Here is a 17,780-nt window from a genome sequence, read left to right as displayed (position 1 = left end):
GCATGAAGCCTTGGGTTCAATTCCTCAGTATCACATACACAGAAAAAGCTGGAAGTGGTGCTGTGGCTCAAGTGGCAGAGTGCTGGCCTTGAGCACAGAGAGGCTCAGTGACAGTGCACAGGCCCTGAGTTCAAGCCTCAGGACTAGCAAAGAAAAAGAGAAAAAAGCCAGGTGTGGTTCAAGCACCACGACCCACAAAAAAATAAATAAATAAATAAATAAAAAATAAAAGAAGATAGCCTCTCACTATTTCATTTATTTATATTTTTTGCCAGTCCTGGAGCTTGAGCTCAGGGCCTGAGGACTGCCCCTAAGACTCTCTGTGCTCAAGGCCAACACTCTACCACTTGAGCCAAATTGCCACTTGTAGCTTTTCTGTTTATTTGGTACTGAGGAATCGAACCCAAGGCTTCATGCATGCCAAGAAAGCACTCAACCACTAAGCCACATTCCCAGCCTTAGAGTCTCACTTTATGCCTAGGCTAGTATGGACTGTGGTCCTCCTGTTTATTTATGTTTCTCCACATTGCTGGGATGATAGGTAGGTGTCATCTTGCCTAGCCTTTATGATACCCCTGAATACACTATATACCTATCCATTAGTTGAGATGTAGTTTCTCGAACTTTTATGCTTAAGCTGGCTGAGATTTTCAATCCACAAATCTCTGCCTCCCAAGTGGTGAGGATTATAGGTTTGAGCCCTCACACCCAGTCATAAATCAGATGTCTTACTTAGCCTTTGGGTCCAGGATGGGATGGATTGTTCCCTGTGTAGATCCCAGTTTTGCACAGGGAGAGCTAGAGGAGGATAGGCTGATAGAGATCATGGAGGCCAAGATCTACTGAGATGCATTTTGAGGTTCAGGCAGATTTCCCCGGGTACAGTGACAAGCAGCATGAGCAAAGGCTTAGAGGAGGTATCATGCCTGTGCTAGCACATTCTAGCAGGGGACAGATGCCAATGGGAAGCACTGGATTGGGGACAGGGATGCTTCTGAGGCCCTCTTCTCAGAAGGGGCACTGCCCCTTCCCCTGGGGATTTCCCACATTCTGTGCCTTCCTGACCCTACTTCTCCTTCTCTGGGTCCAGTCCTGACTCAGCATGCACTAGCACTGCACTGTGTGGCTACCAGGGTCAGCCAGGAGACTTCCTGGAGGAGATGGCTAGAGTAGAACATTGAGAACCACAATACCCTTGCCCACTTCTGGGAACATGGTTCTCTTCCTATAAAACTCTTCTGGGAAAGTAGTCCTTTGATTGTGTCTTATCAAGGTGACAGTGACTGGCTGTGAGAGCTGTACTTTGTCCTCTAAAGAGAAAGCTACTCCCAAGCTGGCTGTACCCAGAGTTTGAGAGGCTAGCTCTTGGCTGGCCTTCTTTGTAAGCTGTTGTGCTGGATGTTTGTATTCAAATCCCAGCAGTAGGATCAAGAACCAGTGACTTAGCCTCTCAGTCCCTCAGTTACCTCATCTGTAAAGTGGGACCATAAGCCTCATCTTATAGAGCTTTCATAATAAGTTAAACCAACCTGTGTAAAGCACTTAAAAGATAACTGGGAATACACCAACACACACACACGCACATACACTCACGCACGCACACACATGCATACTGCATGCATATATACCCATGGCTAGTGACAATTCATTCAGGTATTTATAACTTCCTTCTTAGTGCTGGAAATACAGAAATGAAAGGATGGAGTGCACAGTTGGGTGGCAGAACTGGTACAGATGCTGAGGACAATGGTAGGGATGTTTCACATGCAGATAAGGGAGGGCTAATGCTGCTTGAGCCCTTATTACTATCCTCTCTATTGCTGGGAGGGCTTTGGGAACCAGGCCCCCTCAGGCCTGCTTCCATTGGAGGAAGCAGCCTGTCCTGCCTCCTCTGGACTACAGTCTGGCTGGCCCTGGCCCTGCTGAATTCTTCCCTCAGCTGATCACAGGCTGGGGCTCCGCAGGCTGCCTCGCCTTGACCTCTGGGAGGCAGCAGTTCAGCATTCACATGCCTGTCAGGAAGTCTCCAAGTATATTAGCTGAGCGGCTCCCCCCCCCAGCTTTCCCAGCTGGTACTCTGGGCATGTGGGTACCCACTCAGTTGTTTGGTTCACCATTCCATTTTTATTCCTAATGACCTGCTGTCCACCTACCCACAAACTGTTATACCTGTCCACCCACCTATCTGTCCACCTACTGGTATGTCCTTACTAGCTACTCAGCCAGGCCCTGAACTGATGTGGGAGTGTCAAGTCAGAGACTTCCCCTGTCCTCGAGGGACTCAGTGTTAAGTGGGACAGACAGCCTGATGCAGAGCCCACTGAGCAATCTTGTTAGGCTCAGTTGAACACTGAAACTCTTAAGAGACTGCCATCAAAGAGGAAGACAAGGGAAGAACAGCTTGCCACCAGGGCAGTGCAACTTTGCCTCTGCTGTGGGAGTTCTCATGGCAATCTGTGCCACCTCTGTGGCTCTCCAGATGACATTTCAGGGGCAAGGGCCTGCCTCTGAAGGATCAGAATAGACAGGTGACTCACAGGGGCCAGCCTGGCTTGAAACCTCTTGCTCCATGGGGCCAGTGTGCCTTTGAGCATGTTCTAGCACCCCTGCCCTTGTGGCCTCAGGTCACTGTCTAGATGTGCCTGGTTGCAAGTCACCACAAGCCCTGGCTTGTTCCCCACGTAAAGTGTCCGCCCACAGTCTCTCCTGTCCCATGCAGGCTGCTGTTGCCAAGGTAGCACCACTTAGGAACTTGGCTGCCCTGCTAGACTCTGGTGGGACTACACAGGAGAAGAGAGGAGCAGATTCCTTCCTATCTTCACCCAGAGAAAGGGCAGCTTTAGTACTGGTGATGCAGAAGAAGTACTGGTGGGTCCTAAGATGCACCCACACACAGTGGTGGAGCTGGATTCAGATCTTGCCTTAGATGCCAGCAGAGCATCTGGCACACAGGGCATTCTTTGAAAACTGTCATTTGGAATAGCAAGTCTGCAGCTCACAGAGGAGGGAAATGGGGCCGGGGGAGCAGAATCAAGGAGAGAAGAAAGATTCAGAGGAGGAATTGGTTCTACAGGCAAGAACAAGGGGGTGCTCTTGAGACTGGAAGCTGGGAAGAGGGATCTGGATCTGGGGCAGCCACAGTGGAGGTGGACATGTCACATCCTTTTGTGGCCATCCTCTGGGAACCTGAGGACAGAGCAGAAATAACCCAAGGGAAGTAGTCATTTCTGCTGTTTGTTGTCAGCCTCTAGGGGATACACATACACAGACAGCTGGCTGGGCCAGGCCTGCAGAGCTCAGACTAGTTCTAGAGGATGGGCCTGGAGCATTCCGAGTTCTGCCATGTGACACACCCTGCCCATTGAAATAGTCTCTACTTGACAGAAGAGAAAACCAAGGCTCAGAGCGGCTGAGCACTTACCCTAGGACACAGGAACTAAGGGACTGAGCTGAGGTTCAAACCCTAGTTGTTAGTGACATACCCATTTAGGAGACAATGGCAAAGAGCAGTGGTGACAGTTGCACTGTGGGAGGAAATCCCAGGGGGCCTGAAGCTGGCCCTGGGGGGGTGACAGCAGAGAGATGAAAATGGTATGGTGAGGGGAGTGAAAAAGGCCCATGGGTAATAGGAGGTAGTAAATATCCAAGTTTGGGCAGGACAGGAGGGGGGCCTGCGTCTACACATCCAGTTTAGGGCCTCAAGAGTTGGCTTCTAAAACCGGTCTGTGCTTCTGTCTCTTCCCATTTCAATCCCTTCTTGCCTCTTTGCCAATGCAGATCATGCCTCACCTCCCCTAGAAGCCTTCCCTAATTTCCCATCTGGTCTTCACCCTCTCCTCCAGCATGGAGATCCTGAGGGTACTTGTGGCTAAAAGCTAGAGCCTGAGGACAGGTGATCTGCTCAGTTAGGCAAAGAGGTGCTTGCCTCCCACAGGCATTGGGGTACCAGGAGGGCTTGGTCAGGAAGGTGAAGCAAGGGGCTGTGTGTGGAGGATTCCTTTCTGCAGAAGTATCTGTAGGAAAGGTGTTTGCTGTAGCCCAAGTGAACATGGGCTCAGTGGTATTGAGCCCTGGCTCTGTTGCTTAGTGACGCCTGACTTTTGTTCTGACCCCAGTCTTCCCTCCAAGGAGGAGGAGTTATTGGTGTCCTCACTGTCCATCGGTCCCCAGCCAGAGCCTGTGGAGCTCCTGTCTACCCTCCCGCCCACCCTTGTCCAGAGGCCTTCCCAGCCTCCATCGCCACCTCTTTGTCCTCCTGAGATACCTCCCAAACCTCCCCGCCTGCCCCCGGAATTCGGTGAGTGCTGCAGCCAGCCAGGGTTCCTTGTGGGCTGGCTTGGACTCTGGGTGTTGGCTCTGGACTGGCCTTGGAGCATGCAGTGGTCACACTTGCTGTCTGTCCAGCAGTCACTAGTTCCATGTGGCCTGGGCTAGCCCTGGGCCCTCTAGAGCATCAGTCTCTAAATTTCTACCTGCCATCCTGACTGGTAGGCTTGACCCTGAAGTGGACTGCTGAAGTGGCGGTGTTAGAGTCTTGAGTTTACTCTCTATGGAGTGATCTGAGTTCTTGCTAGTCTTTAGTGGATAGTCCCTGTCCCTTTCCCCAAGTTTGTTGCCTGGTCAGCACTGCTTTTTGGTGGCTTTGCCTTAGGTATGACTTGCACTTCCTTTCTCCAATGCCTTTCTTTTGAAAACCAGGCTGGGGTGGGGCTGGGGGTGGGACCTTCCTGGCTAGAGCTTGCCTTTTGTGAAGCTAAGAATGGTTCTTAGGAGAGGTGACCAGGCCAGACTCTTTGTTCTGAGTGTCTCTTTCTTTCCAGATGACTCTGACTACGATGAGGCCCCAGAGGAGGGGCTGGGGGCCCCTGCTAGCGTGATGACCAAGAAGGTGCGACAGGGCAGTGGTTGAGGGTAGGCTGTATATCCATGGAATGGAGGGAGGATCCCCAGACACCCTCCTAGACAGTGTGGGCAGACATTTCCCAGGAGGGCTCCTCTCCCTGCTCCATCAATGTGCCTTAGAGGAATTGGGGTCAGGTGCAGAGCCAGAATCTTAAGCCAGGTTTTGGCTGGGTATGTGTGGTCTCCTCTGGTGTTCCTGTCACAGAATAGCTGTCCCTTTCTTTTTTCTTTCTTTTTTTTTTTTTTCCCTTTCTGTGTTCCCACAGTGTCTTCTTTCTGCGTTGTTTCTCTACTTCTGAAACTTTGTGTGTGTGTGTGTGTGTGTGTGTGTGTGTGTGCGTGTGCGTGTGTGCACACACACACACACACACACACCAGTGACAGTACTGAGGCTTGAACTCAGGGCCTAGGTTGTCTTTTAGCTTTTTTTGCTTCAGGTTAGCACTCTGCCACTTGAGCCATAGCTCCACTTTTGGCTTTTTGGTGGTGAATTGGAGAGAAGAGTCTCACAGACTTTCCTGCCTGGTCTGACTTTGAACTGTGATCTTCAGATCTCAGCCTCTTGAGTAGCTAGGATTATAAGCACGAGCCAGCTTTGTCTTTGTGTCTTCTGTAAGTCTGTGTCTCTGGTACTGCTTTTTCTCTCTCTGTGACGTTGGGCCCCTGGGTCTCAGCTGGTGGGGGGTGTGAAGAAACAGAAGTGAAAGTGCTGAGTTGTGAGTTGTGGATCAGGGACAGAGTGGCAGCGGGCATGGCAGTTGGGGGTGAGGGTTGTGTGTGACGTGGGGCTTGAGGGGAAGTTTGACACTGAATGGATCTGTGAGGACAGGAGGAGCCCCCTCTGATCCGAGTCCCGAGGGCTGTGCGCGTAGCCAGTCTGCTGAGTGAGGGGGAGGAACTGTCTGGGGATGAAGAAGATGAGGATGACCACGCCTACGAGGGCATCTCCAAGTGAGTGTCCATCCCACCAAGTTGCCCTCCCTCCCAACCCCAGCACTCCCATCTCCTCACCCCAGCATGAGGGACCCCAGCCTGGCTCTCCTCCTTCCCTACTCTTGTCCTAGCAGTGGATGGCCCACCAGCAGCCTAAACCCATCCTTGCCCAGCCTGATCCAGGAGCTCCTGCCGTACCCCATGGATGAGCTGCCTGGGGGCTCTACCCCCACCACACCAGTCATTAAAGCTGGTTGGCTGGATAAGAACCCACCACAGGGGTGAGTGGGGCTTACTGGCCCCTGCTGATTGTCTGCATGGGGAAGGTATGCCAGAACATAAATGTCATAAAACTAAAATCTAGACACATCTTATAACCATTGACTCTACCTGATTTTTTGGCCTTAACATTGGGAAGACCTATTATGAGTTTGACTTGAATCATTTTGGCTGTCGGTTTGGTCTCTCTTCCTCTGAGAGGCTGATCCTAAAATTTTGGGAAGCTTCTGGGGGGAAGGGGAGCTGGGGGTAATGTGGGAACCCATCTTCTGAGCCCCAGTTCTTTGCTCCTCCGTTCCTCTGCCTGTCCAGATCTTATATCTATCAGAAGCGGTGGGTGAGACTGGATGCTGAGTACCTACGATACTTTGACAGTACTAAGGTGAGGTCACCGCCTGTCCCCGACTTAACCTTTCCCTGCTTCTGCCTAGGCCTTGGCTGATGATCCCTAGCACTTGGTTCTAGCTGAGCCTCACCAGGGCTGTGGGTAGTGGGCTGGGAGAGCCCAAGGCCAGCTTGGCCACAGTCAGGCCTGCAACCTGCATTTTGGCTAAGGCCAGGGGAGTGGAGACTCCTACCCACACTGCCTAAAACGCAGCCCTTGTCCTTTTCCCAGGATGCCTACTCAAAGCGCTTTATCCCAGTAGCCTGCATCTCCCGGGTGGCTGCCATTGGAGACCTGAAGTTTGAAGTGATTACAAACAACCGGACCTTTGCCTTCCGAGCAGAGAGTGATGGTGGGGAATTCTGGGTTGTCTGTGTGTGTGTGTGTGTGTGTGTGTGTGTGTACTGAAAAGACTGGAAGTCTGGCCAAATATGGGGAAGAAGACTATTTGGTCCCCCCCCACACACTGAGGAAGCAATGCCTTTTGTGGGTGGGAAGACACACCTTTATGGCTGGCTGTGATCCACACAGACCCTGACCATATAGGGGAAACAAGCTTCAGCAGGTACAGTGACTGGCCCAGAGTAAGTGGCACAAGCTGAGCTTCTGTAGGTTGGAGATATGGCAGAGTGACAGGCCATCTGGGTGGGCTTTCTAGTAGAGGTGTTGGGGGTGGCTCTGGTCAGGTCGAGCTCAAGTAACCTTTGCCCATCTGCAGTGGAGCGGAAGGAATGGATGCAGGCCCTGCAGCAAGCCGTGGCTGAGCAGCATGCCTGTGTCCAGCTATCTAGTGGTTATCCCATGGGAGCAGGAGGCTCCGAGCAGCCTGACAAAGCTGGCAGCCTGGAGCTTCGAGGCTTTAAGAACAAGCTGTACGTGGCTGTGGTCGGAGACAAAGTGCAGCTCTATAAGAATCTGGAGGTAGGAAGTTTGGCCAGGTCACTGAACCTACCCTGTTCCATATCTGCCTACTGGTTTCTTTCCTTGCCCAATGCCCACCCATCCTGATCTCTGTGCTTGGCCATACCCACCTACCTGGGCCCTCTTTCTACCCCATACCTGCTAGGTTCATGCCCACCCTGTCTGCCTTTCCTGCACTGAGTCCTGCTCTTTGACCCCCTCTGGTTCTTATCTTACCACTGTCCTCGTAGGAGTACTACTCTCCATCCTAGCCTGGAGTTCTGTGACCCCCACAGCTTTTCACCCTACTCCAATTCCTTAGTGCTCCCTAAACTCCTTCCTAGGGTTTTTCTAGTCCCTTGGTGTCATATTTCTCTCCTCCCCACTTCTGAGTCATAAGCCTGTGCTAAAACCCTGCCTTTGATTCCCCCCCCCGCCCCCGACACCTGTCAGGAATACAACCTGGGCATCGGCATCACCTTCATCGACATGAGTGTGGGCAATGTGAAGGAGGTAGACAGGCGCAGCTTTGACCTTACCACACCCTACCGCATCTTCAGGTGAGTTCCTCCTCTGGGCCCCCTGGTATCCTCCCTCTTTACCACACTTTGTTTTTGAATAACAGGGAAAGCCCCTCCTCTTTCTAGATTGGGTCTACCCCCTTTTCAGCCTTGCTTTGTAACACCAGCCTTATTACCACCAACCCCTGAGCCCATCTGGCTGTCTAGCAGGACCTCCAGAGCTCTAGGCCTGCCTATCTGAGGCCTCTGTGGGCATCACCTCTGTGAGCACCTTGCCTGGGAATCCCTGCCTCCCCTCAGCCCTATGTAGTCTGTCACCATCTCTGTCTGCTCCTGTTACTTCTGAATCTCCTGTCTTGCCCCTTGCCCACTTAGCAGAGCCCTGTAGGCCTCCTGACCCCTGGCATGTACCTGTCTGAGCTCTTCACTGCCCACAGTGACCACAGTGCAGAGATCTTTTTTTTTTTTTTTTTAATCATCAGTCCGTTTGAACTCAGGGCCTAGGCATTGTCCCTAAGCTTGTTTTTGTTCAAGGCTAACACTGTACCACTTTGAGCCACAGTGCCACTTCCAGTTTCAGTATAGTTAATTAGAGATACGAATTTCATGGATTCTCTTGCTCAGTCTGGCTTTGAACTAAGATCTTCAGATCTCAGCCTCCTGATACCTCTAGCTAGGATTATAAGCATGAGCCACCAGCACCCGGCTTCTCTTTGTGTGGTTCTGAGGCTGTCTCATTCCCCTGGTTAGTGTCTGAATGAGGCTGATATGGTCAGCACAGAGGGCTTCTTTGCTGTGCTTAGTTGAAGTGGGCTGGTGCTTGTTTTGAGCACGAATAGCTTTGTGGTTTGACAACATTCTGCTTGTGAAGGATGAGATGTCTTCAGCCCCACTCTTAAAGTACTTGGTACCACCACTGTATCTCTAGCCAGGTAGTACATCCTTTCTAGCATCACATGGGCTTAGAGGTAGTGGTGGCCTCAGGGAACTAGCCACAAGGGATCTTTTTTTTCAGGGGAGGGGGGCAGGGGAGATAATCATCTATTCATTGTCCAGTGGGGTCTTCTCACCCTGAAGAGCAGCAGACAGGTGATAGGGCTCCAGGTACCTGTGTGTTGAGTCATTGGAGCTCGGGGTGGTATGGGGTCACAGTTGGGGCTGGGGTAGGAAAGAGGTTGAAGGTAAGGATAGCAGACACTTCTGTGTCTTCCCTTCCTTTCCATTTACACCATCAACAGATTGGTCATTGTTCTCAGGGTGCACTCTGACCTCCTGCCTGTTACAGGTTGTTCCTGTTCATCTTCCAGTCTCTTATTTGCCAACCAGCAGAAGTTCTGAGAGGCCACTGTGCCATCTTGTTCCTTGGCACATGGTGCCACTTCTCCCAGCTCAACCCTTTCTCATCTGTCCAGTCTCTGCCCAGCATCATTTCACCCCATTTCCTGGCATCTACACTGTGTGGAATCACACCCACCCACCCACCCACCATGTTCTCCCTTCTGACTCAGAGCCCCCATACCTCGTCTCCCCACTTTATGCTGTACTTGCCTTATGTTGTCCCCCAACTCCTTCCAAGCCCTTCCCACCATTCTCCCTATTCCTATGTCTCCAGCTTCTCGGCTGACTCAGAGCTAGAGAAGGAGCAGTGGCTGGAGGCTATGCAGGGAGCCATTGCTGAGGCCCTGTCCTCCTCAGAGGTGGCCGAGCGCATCTGGACTGCAGCCCCGAACAGGTTCTGTGCTGACTGCGGGGCTGCTCAGCCTGACTGGGCCTCCATCAACCTCTGTGTCGTCATTTGCAAGCGCTGTGCAGGTGTGTGTGTGTGTGTGTGTGTGTGTGTGTGTGTATGTGTGTGTGATGGGTACCAGGCAGAGGTAGATAGGGTTGGCTGGTGGATGGCAGGTGTCTTGTCTGGCAGGCAGGGTTAGAGTCCTAATTTCTGATGTGGCTTCTGATTGACAAGCCACTCCCGCTAGGATTAACTTTCAGCCTTACATTGCCTGGCAGGGCTCCGTGGGGACATTGCAAGTAAGGACCTTGGAGACACAGAGGGAAAATGGCACTTGGCATGTAAATGGGCTGGACTTACACCTGGGCCTTTTTGGGTATCCTCCATGTGGCATTTGGGCTAAGCTGGGCTCTGTAAACTGAAGATCCAGAAGGGATGGGAGGCAGGGGTCCCAGAGGACATGGTCAGCATTGCAGGCCAGGCTGGCTGGTGGGAAGAAGCTAAGGTTGGAGACCAGTGCCAAGGAAGGAAAGCGGGCTGAGCTCAAGGTATACTCATCTGCTCACTGAGTTATGAAGGTCTAGCGAGTGGCAATCCTATGCTTTGTGCAGGGACCTGCTCTTAAGAGAGCTGACAGTGCCCAGGGGGTAGCTTTGGATGGCCATAGGTAGGATTCCTTCAGGTGTGAATCCAGAAGGACAGATAGGTCTGAAGAAGTGACTGAGCTTGAGGTAGGACCCATGAGGCTGCTGGGATGTATAGGACAGCTGTCGGGGGGCCTGGGCCATGAGGTCTGAGTGCAAGAAAATTGACAACCTTGCTGGAACTAATAATGAAGGCATCAACTTTCATAGGCAGGAGACTGACTGAGGGGACATGAGGTCCCAGGGATGGGTCGTCCAGGTTATAGGTAAGAAATACTAGGCACTTAGTACTCAGAGTTTCCTTTCCTGCCCTTGGAGTCCCTCATGACCTGGAGCCAAGCAGTGCTTCCTTCCCCAAGGCTCCAACCCCTATCCCGCCTTTCATTCCAAGACTTATTAGTCCCGTACTGTGTGCCAGGATCTGTTCTAGGTGCCAAGGGCACCCTAAAGCAGGTGATCAGGGTTCCTGCTCTCAGGCACCTTGGTAGTTCAGTTGGAAAGGCAAAAAAAAAAAAAGATTACAGGAACTAAGTGAAGTATTAGGAACAACAAGTGCTATTCTGTTGGGGAAAACCTCTCTGAAAAGGTGGCATGCCAGCTGAGACCTTGAAGAAGGGAGAGATGCTGCCATGAGGAGATGGGGGAGGATCCAGGCAAGCAGGTTCAGTTGGAGGGAAGGAGGAACTCACATCTAGTTCTAGGGAGCAACCAGACATGTGAAGCAGGATTTTACCATGCTGGGATTTGCACCTCTAAGCGTTTGGCTGCCAGGATAAATGGAAAGTGGCCAGCAGGGGCCCAGTGTAGTGACAAGGAGCCTAGGTGAGGATTGCGGGGCTCAGTACTCTGGTGTGTAGAGCAGGGGTAGGTGGCCAGATTCCAAACTGGGCTAGGGGTAGGACCACGGGTCTTAGCCCCTGAAGCCTGCTTGTAGGCCTTAGATAGACACTGGGGGTAGATGAGGCAGGTCCCAGGTGACCAAATCTGGACTTCATCTACAGGGGAGCACCGTGGCCTAGGTGCTGGAATCTCCAAGGTGCGGAGCCTGAAGATGGACAGGAAGGTGTGGACAGAAACACTCATCGAGGTGGGGATACTTCCCTGTCCTGTCTGCCATGCTTGCCTTGGATGTGTGGGATTCCCCCCTTCTCATTGATCACAGTGCTTTGGAACTGGGATAATCTTAGTGGGTGGGGATTTTGGAAAGGCCAACTTTTGGCAAAGTCAGCAAAGTGGCCAGTGAGCTAAGAATGTTTATACAGTTTTAGAAAGTTTAAAAAAAAGAAAGAAAAAAGAAGATGCAACAGACACTGCGTACATCTGAAAAGCCTAAACTCTTTACTGTTTGACCTTGTAGAGTGTTTGCCAACCCCTGATTTCATACAAAGGTCCTGGACAGATTATCCAGCAAATCCTTATTGACCACCCAGCCCTGCCCCTTCCCATCTCACTTTCTAACTGACCTGGGCCTCAGGGTATGTAGCTTTCAGAATCTCTCTTGTGCACTCTAGGTGCAGGATGCACAGTTTAGGGGTACACGCATGCATGCACACTTACACCTGTGCACTTGAATGTCACTGTGCCCAAATAAGCTGGGAATTCCAGAGCAAGGTAGATATCACAGTCACTTCTATGCCCCTACCTGTTGGGTGTGTTAAGTGCTAAGGACTTGAGATTTGTTCCTTGGTTGACTCCCAAAACAATTCTTTTAAGTTAGGATTAGAATACCCTTTATATGTATACTGATGAGGATATTGAATTCCTGGGATAGAAAATAACTTGTTGAAGCCCTAGAGTGTGTCAGTGGTGTGTCAGGGATGCCCAGTTTTATTCTCTGCTGTCACTCCAGCACCCCACATAGCATGTAACAGAGAGGAGCGGGGAGCCCAGGAAATGGCAGTGGAATGAATAACAAGAACAGAAAGATGGAACTGGATCCCTAGATGCCCCTTCTCTGAATTCTCCTATGTCCCCTCTTGTCCAGAGGAATGTGAGGAACGGGGGTGTTTCCCAAATTCCTGCCTACCCCTTTGGCAGACAGGATAGATATATCCTTTGCCTTGACAGCTTCAGGAATTCAGAGTTCCAGATGTGAGGCTGGGTGGGGCAATAGCAAGGCCTCAAGGGATAAGGCTTCAGGCTGAGGCTTCCACCTGTCAGGCTGTCTCTTGTTCTGTTACTAAACTGAGGAACTAGGCTTCCATCCCATTGCTGGGCGAGGGGGCACAATGGCCACTGGCAGACCATGGAAAAGTGAGCTGGGTCCTGGCTTGGCAAGCCCCTTACCTGATAATGTTAGAACCCTCTGCGGTCAGCTGCTCCTCTGAACTCTTGCCCACACCCACAGCTCTTCTTACAGCTGGGCAATGGTGCTGGAAACCGCTTCTGGGCAGCCAATGTGCCCCCCAGCGAGGCTCTGCAGCCCAGCAGCAGCCCCAGTGCCCGGCGGCACCACCTGGAGGCCAAATACAGGGAGGGCAAGTACCGCCGATACCACCCACTCTTCGGCAACCAGGAGGAGCTAGACAAGGTCAGTACACTATTTCTGGGGGCCTTGAACCCCTTTTCTTATCCTTGCACTGTCAGATTTCTTCCTCTGTCCCAACCCAGCAGTGAGTTGTCATATGGGGAAACTGAGGCCCAGAGGGTGTCAGAGCCTGCCTAAGAGAAATTAGGGCAATGCAAGGAGGAACCAGTAACTGCCTGCCTCCTTCTTTTTTTTTTTTTTTTTTTTTTTGCCAGTCCTGGGCTTGAGCTCAGGGCCTGAGCACTGTCCTTGGACTTTCTCAAGGCTAGAGCTCTACCACTTGAGCCTCAGCACCACTTCCGGCTTTTTTCTATGTATGTGGTACCGAGGAATCGAACCCGGGTCTTCGTGCATGCTAGGCAAGCACTTTAACCACTAGGCCAAACTCCCGGCCCCCCTGCCTCCTTCTTGATTCTTCTGTCTCCCCCACCCCATCCTGTTCCTTCTAAATCCTGCCAAAAGGAGTGAACTTGATGGGGATGCTATTTCCTGTCAGGCTCATGAAAAACAGCTGGAGTGCTCCAAACCACCCCTATCCACACCCCACTCAAGACATGGCCCCATGTGGGCCCCAGGCCCTGACAGGCTGGAAGCCAAGACTTGGGCCTGATCTGACTGGGCCCAAGAGGGAGGCCCCTTGCTGCAAGAGAAGGGGATGCCATTTGTGACCTCTGGTTGGCCCTCAGCCCCTCCTCCTAAACACCCTCTTCTGAGCAGGCTCAGTCCAGCTCTAAAAGCCCAGTGGGAGCCAGGCCTCCACCTCCCAAGGACCCAGGCGTCCTGCTCCTAGCCCAGCCCAGCCCCGTCTGGCCTTTGAGCCAGGAGGGCGGTGGCTCCCATTGGTTGGGAGGGCTGGGCAGGCGGTGAGGAATTCAAATGTGGGAGGAATTAGCTACAAAGCCCCCCTCCTCCCTGCCACAAGGCAGAAGAAGCCAGAGATACTCCAGGGGCTTGCAGGCTGGCCGGCAGCAGTGTCCCCCAGAGCCACCAGGGTGAGGCCTGGGCAGCTGGGACCCCTGCTTGTGCGTTCCCCAAACTCTCCCTTCCTTGGCCTTTCTCCTCTTCTGTCTATATTCCACCGTGTTTCCTTTCACTCTGAGGATGGGCCACCCAGACTTGAGTAACTCCTTTCTCATTCTCTCATATGCCTCTGTTACTGCTGGCCCCCACTGCCTACTTGAGCTGACCATCCCCCCTCCTCCAGGCCCTGTGTGCTGCAGTGACCACCACAGATCTGGCTGAGACCCAGGCACTCCTGGGCTGTGGGGCTGGGGTCAGCTGCTTCTCAGGGGACCCAGAGGCCCCTACACCCCTTGCTCTTGCCGAGCAAGCCAAACAGAGGCTGCAGATGGAATTCCTTAGGAACAACCAGACCACAGGTGAGTGGCCAGTGGGACTGTCTCCCTCAGAGGTGGGGGGTGGGGAGGGGTCTTGCTGATGGGGTTAGGCTTGGGGGGATGGAGCAGAGTGGGATACTGGGGAGGCTGTATATTGCCCTGCCAGGATGGATTCTAAGCCACTCCCCAGCTGCAAGTGCAACAGTTTGCAGTTTGGGACGGGTCTGGTTTTATGTCAGGATCCGCTTATGTTTGTGTGAGTGATGTTCTGTGTCTATGTCCCTGTGACCCGCTATGTATCTGGCTTGCAGTGTTACTGTCTTGGGGTAGTGTCTCTATTTGAGATGTGTGCACCTTGGAACTGCTCTTAGTAGTTTCCTTGTCCTGGAGGAGTGAAGCCTTTGGGATTTGTATATGCATTGGGTCTGTGTTATTGTGTAGGCTAGTGGTGCATTTTTCCATGTGTATGACTACACAGCCCTGTCTGGGTGGAGCCCAACACAGACCTGGGCTGGGACCCAGGGTGAGTGAGGAGAGAGGAGATTGGGGGGGGGGGTGTGACTGGTGCTGGTCAGGGCCCAGGTCTGGCTTTGGAGGCCACATCCTGGGACTGAGGGTGGAGCTCAGTGGCTGGGGCTCTGGGCTTGAGGCCATGGTGAGTGGGGTGGAGTGGGCTGGAGAGAGCCCAGGTGTCCAGGAGACACAAGAGACCACCCAGCTAGATTGGACTCAGGAGGAAGGACACCCCCGTGCTGACCTCTGGGAGCAAGACTGGAGCCGGACTGCTTTGTTGAGCTTTATGCTGTTTCAGACAAATCTCTCTCTAGGGATTATTGTTAAGTTGGCTCAAAGCCCCTCATTCCAATGTGCCTGGCCTTGTGCCTCCAACAGGGAGCTCTGGGTGGGCTGAGCACCAAGAAGGCTGCTGGGAGGGGAAGAAGAGCTGCTCTTGGGAGTAGAGTGGACTTTCCCCAGTTGGGCAAAGACGGAGAAATGGTTTGTGCAAACCCTAGGATGTGGCAGTGGAAGCCTGGATGCTGGTCAGGGCCTGCTGAGCCAGGGCTGCAGCTTGAGAGATAAAGATAGGGACACCCTATCATTATAGCCAGATGATCAGCCATTTTTTCCCCTCTCTGAAGAAGTCCCTCGGCTGGACATGCTGAAGCCTCTGGAAAAGCACTACTCAGTTGTCTTGCCAACTGTAAGCCACAGTGGCTTCCTCTATAAGACTGCGTCTGCCGTTAAGCCTCTCCATGACCGCCGGGCCCGGGAAGGTAGGTGCTACACCCCTCCCCATCTTGGTCCATGGCGTTCTAGCCTGGCTGCAGGACCAGGAAGCTAGAGCTGGTCAGGCTGGGGGACTGGTGCCAACTGGGACTCTGATAGAATCACCTGGAAGGACGTTTGGATAGGGTCGTTGGTGCTTAACAAATGGGCTGATTGGCACAGAGTAGATACTGCAGAGTACTGCAGAATACACTGCAGAGTACTCCATTGCTAGAGGCTTGTGATGACAGAAGAAGCCTGCGCTGAGCCCCTGTTGGTGATGGCATTCGACTGGGCAGGTTTAAGGATTGAATATGAAACTTCAACCCTGCCTGAGCTCTAGCCCTTTACATTCCCTCCTAACTTTGATACAACCTGCTGTCCTTAACCACGAGCCTATAGTCAGCCATGGCCCACTTATCCAAAACACCCTCTCCCTTTGTTCACTGTCGCCAACTCTGGGACCATTTTGTTGGTTCTTGGACATAGCCGATCCCCTCCACCAGGACCCCTGCGTTTGCTATTCCTTCTGCCATAGTCCTTTCCCCAAATGCCCGTATTGTGATCACTTCAGTCAGATCACTCAGATACTCTTCTGAAGAGACACCTTCCCCAAACGCCACATCCAGACAGTGTAACTGTATTCCACACATCTTTCAGTCCTACTTCCTGGCCTCCCTTCCGCCACGCATCTGACTTTCGTCTTGGTTTTTGTTGTTTGGTTTGAGATGAAGTCTCAATGTGATGCCTAGGTTGTCTTTGAACTCCTGGTTCCTCCTGTCTCTTGAGATGGCCGACTGTGTCACCTGGCGCAGCTGCCTCTCAATGTGTATGTCCATATTTGTGGCACTCCTGTAGCCCTAAAGCTTGGGAAGTATCCAGCACTCAAGTATCCAGCACTTGGCATGTGTTTGCAAAGTGAAGAACTGAGGTACAGATGGCACTATTGGAGGGAGCACATCCTTGAGGACAGGCTGAGTGACACCCTGCTCGCAGAGGGTAGATTTCAGTTTCTCTAGTAGGGTGAGCCAGAGCCAGCTGTGGCAGCACCTCAGCCCCTCCTGCTGCATCCCTTCATTTCCCAAAGTATCTTTGCAACTCTGTGCTGCTTACCACCTCACTGCACTGGTCTGCCTCCCTCTGCCCAGCTGTCATTTATGTAACTGCATGAGTCATTCATTTTGCCTTGGTTGCCAGGAAGCTCTGAGCCACTTTGAAGTTGCATGGCCTTGATGTTCAGTTCTTTCTGCTACCTTTTCTGGTCCACATTCCCATTTCTACTTCTTTTATGGGGTCCCTTTGCTTTCTGAAAGCCATTGTGGAAGGTACGGGTACAGAGTAGAGGATGCTTCTGGCAGAGGAGGCTTCAGATGGTATTTATGTAGAGGGGATAGGGAGCAGGGCCTTAAAGACCAGGCTGAAGCCACAGATTCTACTGAGGATAAGAGGCAGCCACGACTGGGTTTGAGCTTAGGAAGGATCCAGACTGTTTTCCACTAGCTCACTCTTGGGTCCTGGAAGCAGCCACCTAGAGGTATGCGACAGAGGACAAGGCGTGAACTAGGCTGGTGGACTGCAGAGAGGTTAAGTGGTACTTGTGAGTTACAGTGGAGAGGAGATGGGTCAGGTGGCAGTAGGGCTCAGGGAGATTGCAGAAGTGGTTTTCAGGGTTGTGTGTGTGCATGGGCCCTCCCTCATGGCTCCCTTGCCCAATTTCTTCCCAGAGTTCAGCCGGCGCTGGTGTGTCCTAAGCGATGGGGTCCTGAGCTATTATGAGAATGAACGGGCTGTGACGCCCAATGGGGAAATTCGGACCAGTGAGATTGTATGCCTGGCAGTGTCTGCTCCTGACACCCATGGGTGAGTAACCCTGGCTAGAATCACAGCCTTCGGGTGCTGTGAGATCCAGGAACACAAGAGAAGTGGAGTCAAGGGAGGGCAAGACCTCCCTGGAGTCACACACTTGTATAGTTTTATACAAGTGCTAACCCAGCTCTCCTGAGGCTCCCCACAAAGCCCTCTGCCATCTCTGCAGGGATTGAGAAGAGGTTCATTGACAGTGGCAAGAATGGTAGTTGGTAATGGGTGGGGTAGGGCTGGGCAAGGTTGATGAGCCCTGGCCTATATATTTGCAGCTTTGAACATACCTTTGAGGTGTACACAGAGGGAGAACGGCTGTACCTGTTTGGGCTGGAGAGTGCGGAGCTGGCTCATGAGTGGGTCAAGTGCCTTGCTAAGGTAGGCCTGGGTTAGCTGGGTGGATGCCTGATCAAGACAGGATAGGACCACCTGGCTGGTCCCATGAACTTTAGTTTCCCCATTTCTGATGGAGCAGGAATTGGCCTCTTAGGTCAAGT

The 17,780-nt window shown here is 52.3% G+C and overlaps 1 protein-coding gene across 1 annotated transcript in view; it reads left to right on the top strand.

The window, feature by feature from the left end:
* Window positions 1-17,780, top strand: part of Arap1 (ArfGAP with RhoGAP domain, ankyrin repeat and PH domain 1) — a 43,869-nt gene that overhangs the window by 14,717 nt on the left and 11,372 nt on the right. The window contains exons 3-17 of the mRNA XM_090348375.1: window positions 4,116-4,297; window positions 4,821-4,888; window positions 5,732-5,853; window positions 5,967-6,116; window positions 6,427-6,496; window positions 6,731-6,851; window positions 7,218-7,420; window positions 7,853-7,959; window positions 9,533-9,732; window positions 11,295-11,380; window positions 12,641-12,823; window positions 14,025-14,199; window positions 15,297-15,431; window positions 17,148-17,283; window positions 17,559-17,661. Coding sequence (XP_090204501.1) covers window positions 4,116-4,297; window positions 4,821-4,888; window positions 5,732-5,853; window positions 5,967-6,116; window positions 6,427-6,496; window positions 6,731-6,851; window positions 7,218-7,420; window positions 7,853-7,959; window positions 9,533-9,732; window positions 11,295-11,380; window positions 12,641-12,823; window positions 14,025-14,199; window positions 15,297-15,431; window positions 17,148-17,283; window positions 17,559-17,661 — 2,041 coding nt within the window. The remainder of the gene's footprint in view (window positions 1-4,115; window positions 4,298-4,820; window positions 4,889-5,731; window positions 5,854-5,966; window positions 6,117-6,426; window positions 6,497-6,730; window positions 6,852-7,217; window positions 7,421-7,852; window positions 7,960-9,532; window positions 9,733-11,294; window positions 11,381-12,640; window positions 12,824-14,024; window positions 14,200-15,296; window positions 15,432-17,147; window positions 17,284-17,558; window positions 17,662-17,780) is intronic.

This window comes from Megascapheus bottae, chromosome 16 (genome assembly GCF_031878675.1).
Source record: "Megascapheus bottae isolate mThoBot1 chromosome 16, mThoBot2.hap1, whole genome shotgun sequence".
Classification (NCBI taxonomy): Eukaryota; Metazoa; Chordata; class Mammalia; order Rodentia; family Geomyidae; genus Megascapheus; species Megascapheus bottae.
The sequence above is the reverse complement of the archived record's forward strand: the minus strand, read 5'-3'. Positions and strand labels throughout refer to the sequence as shown.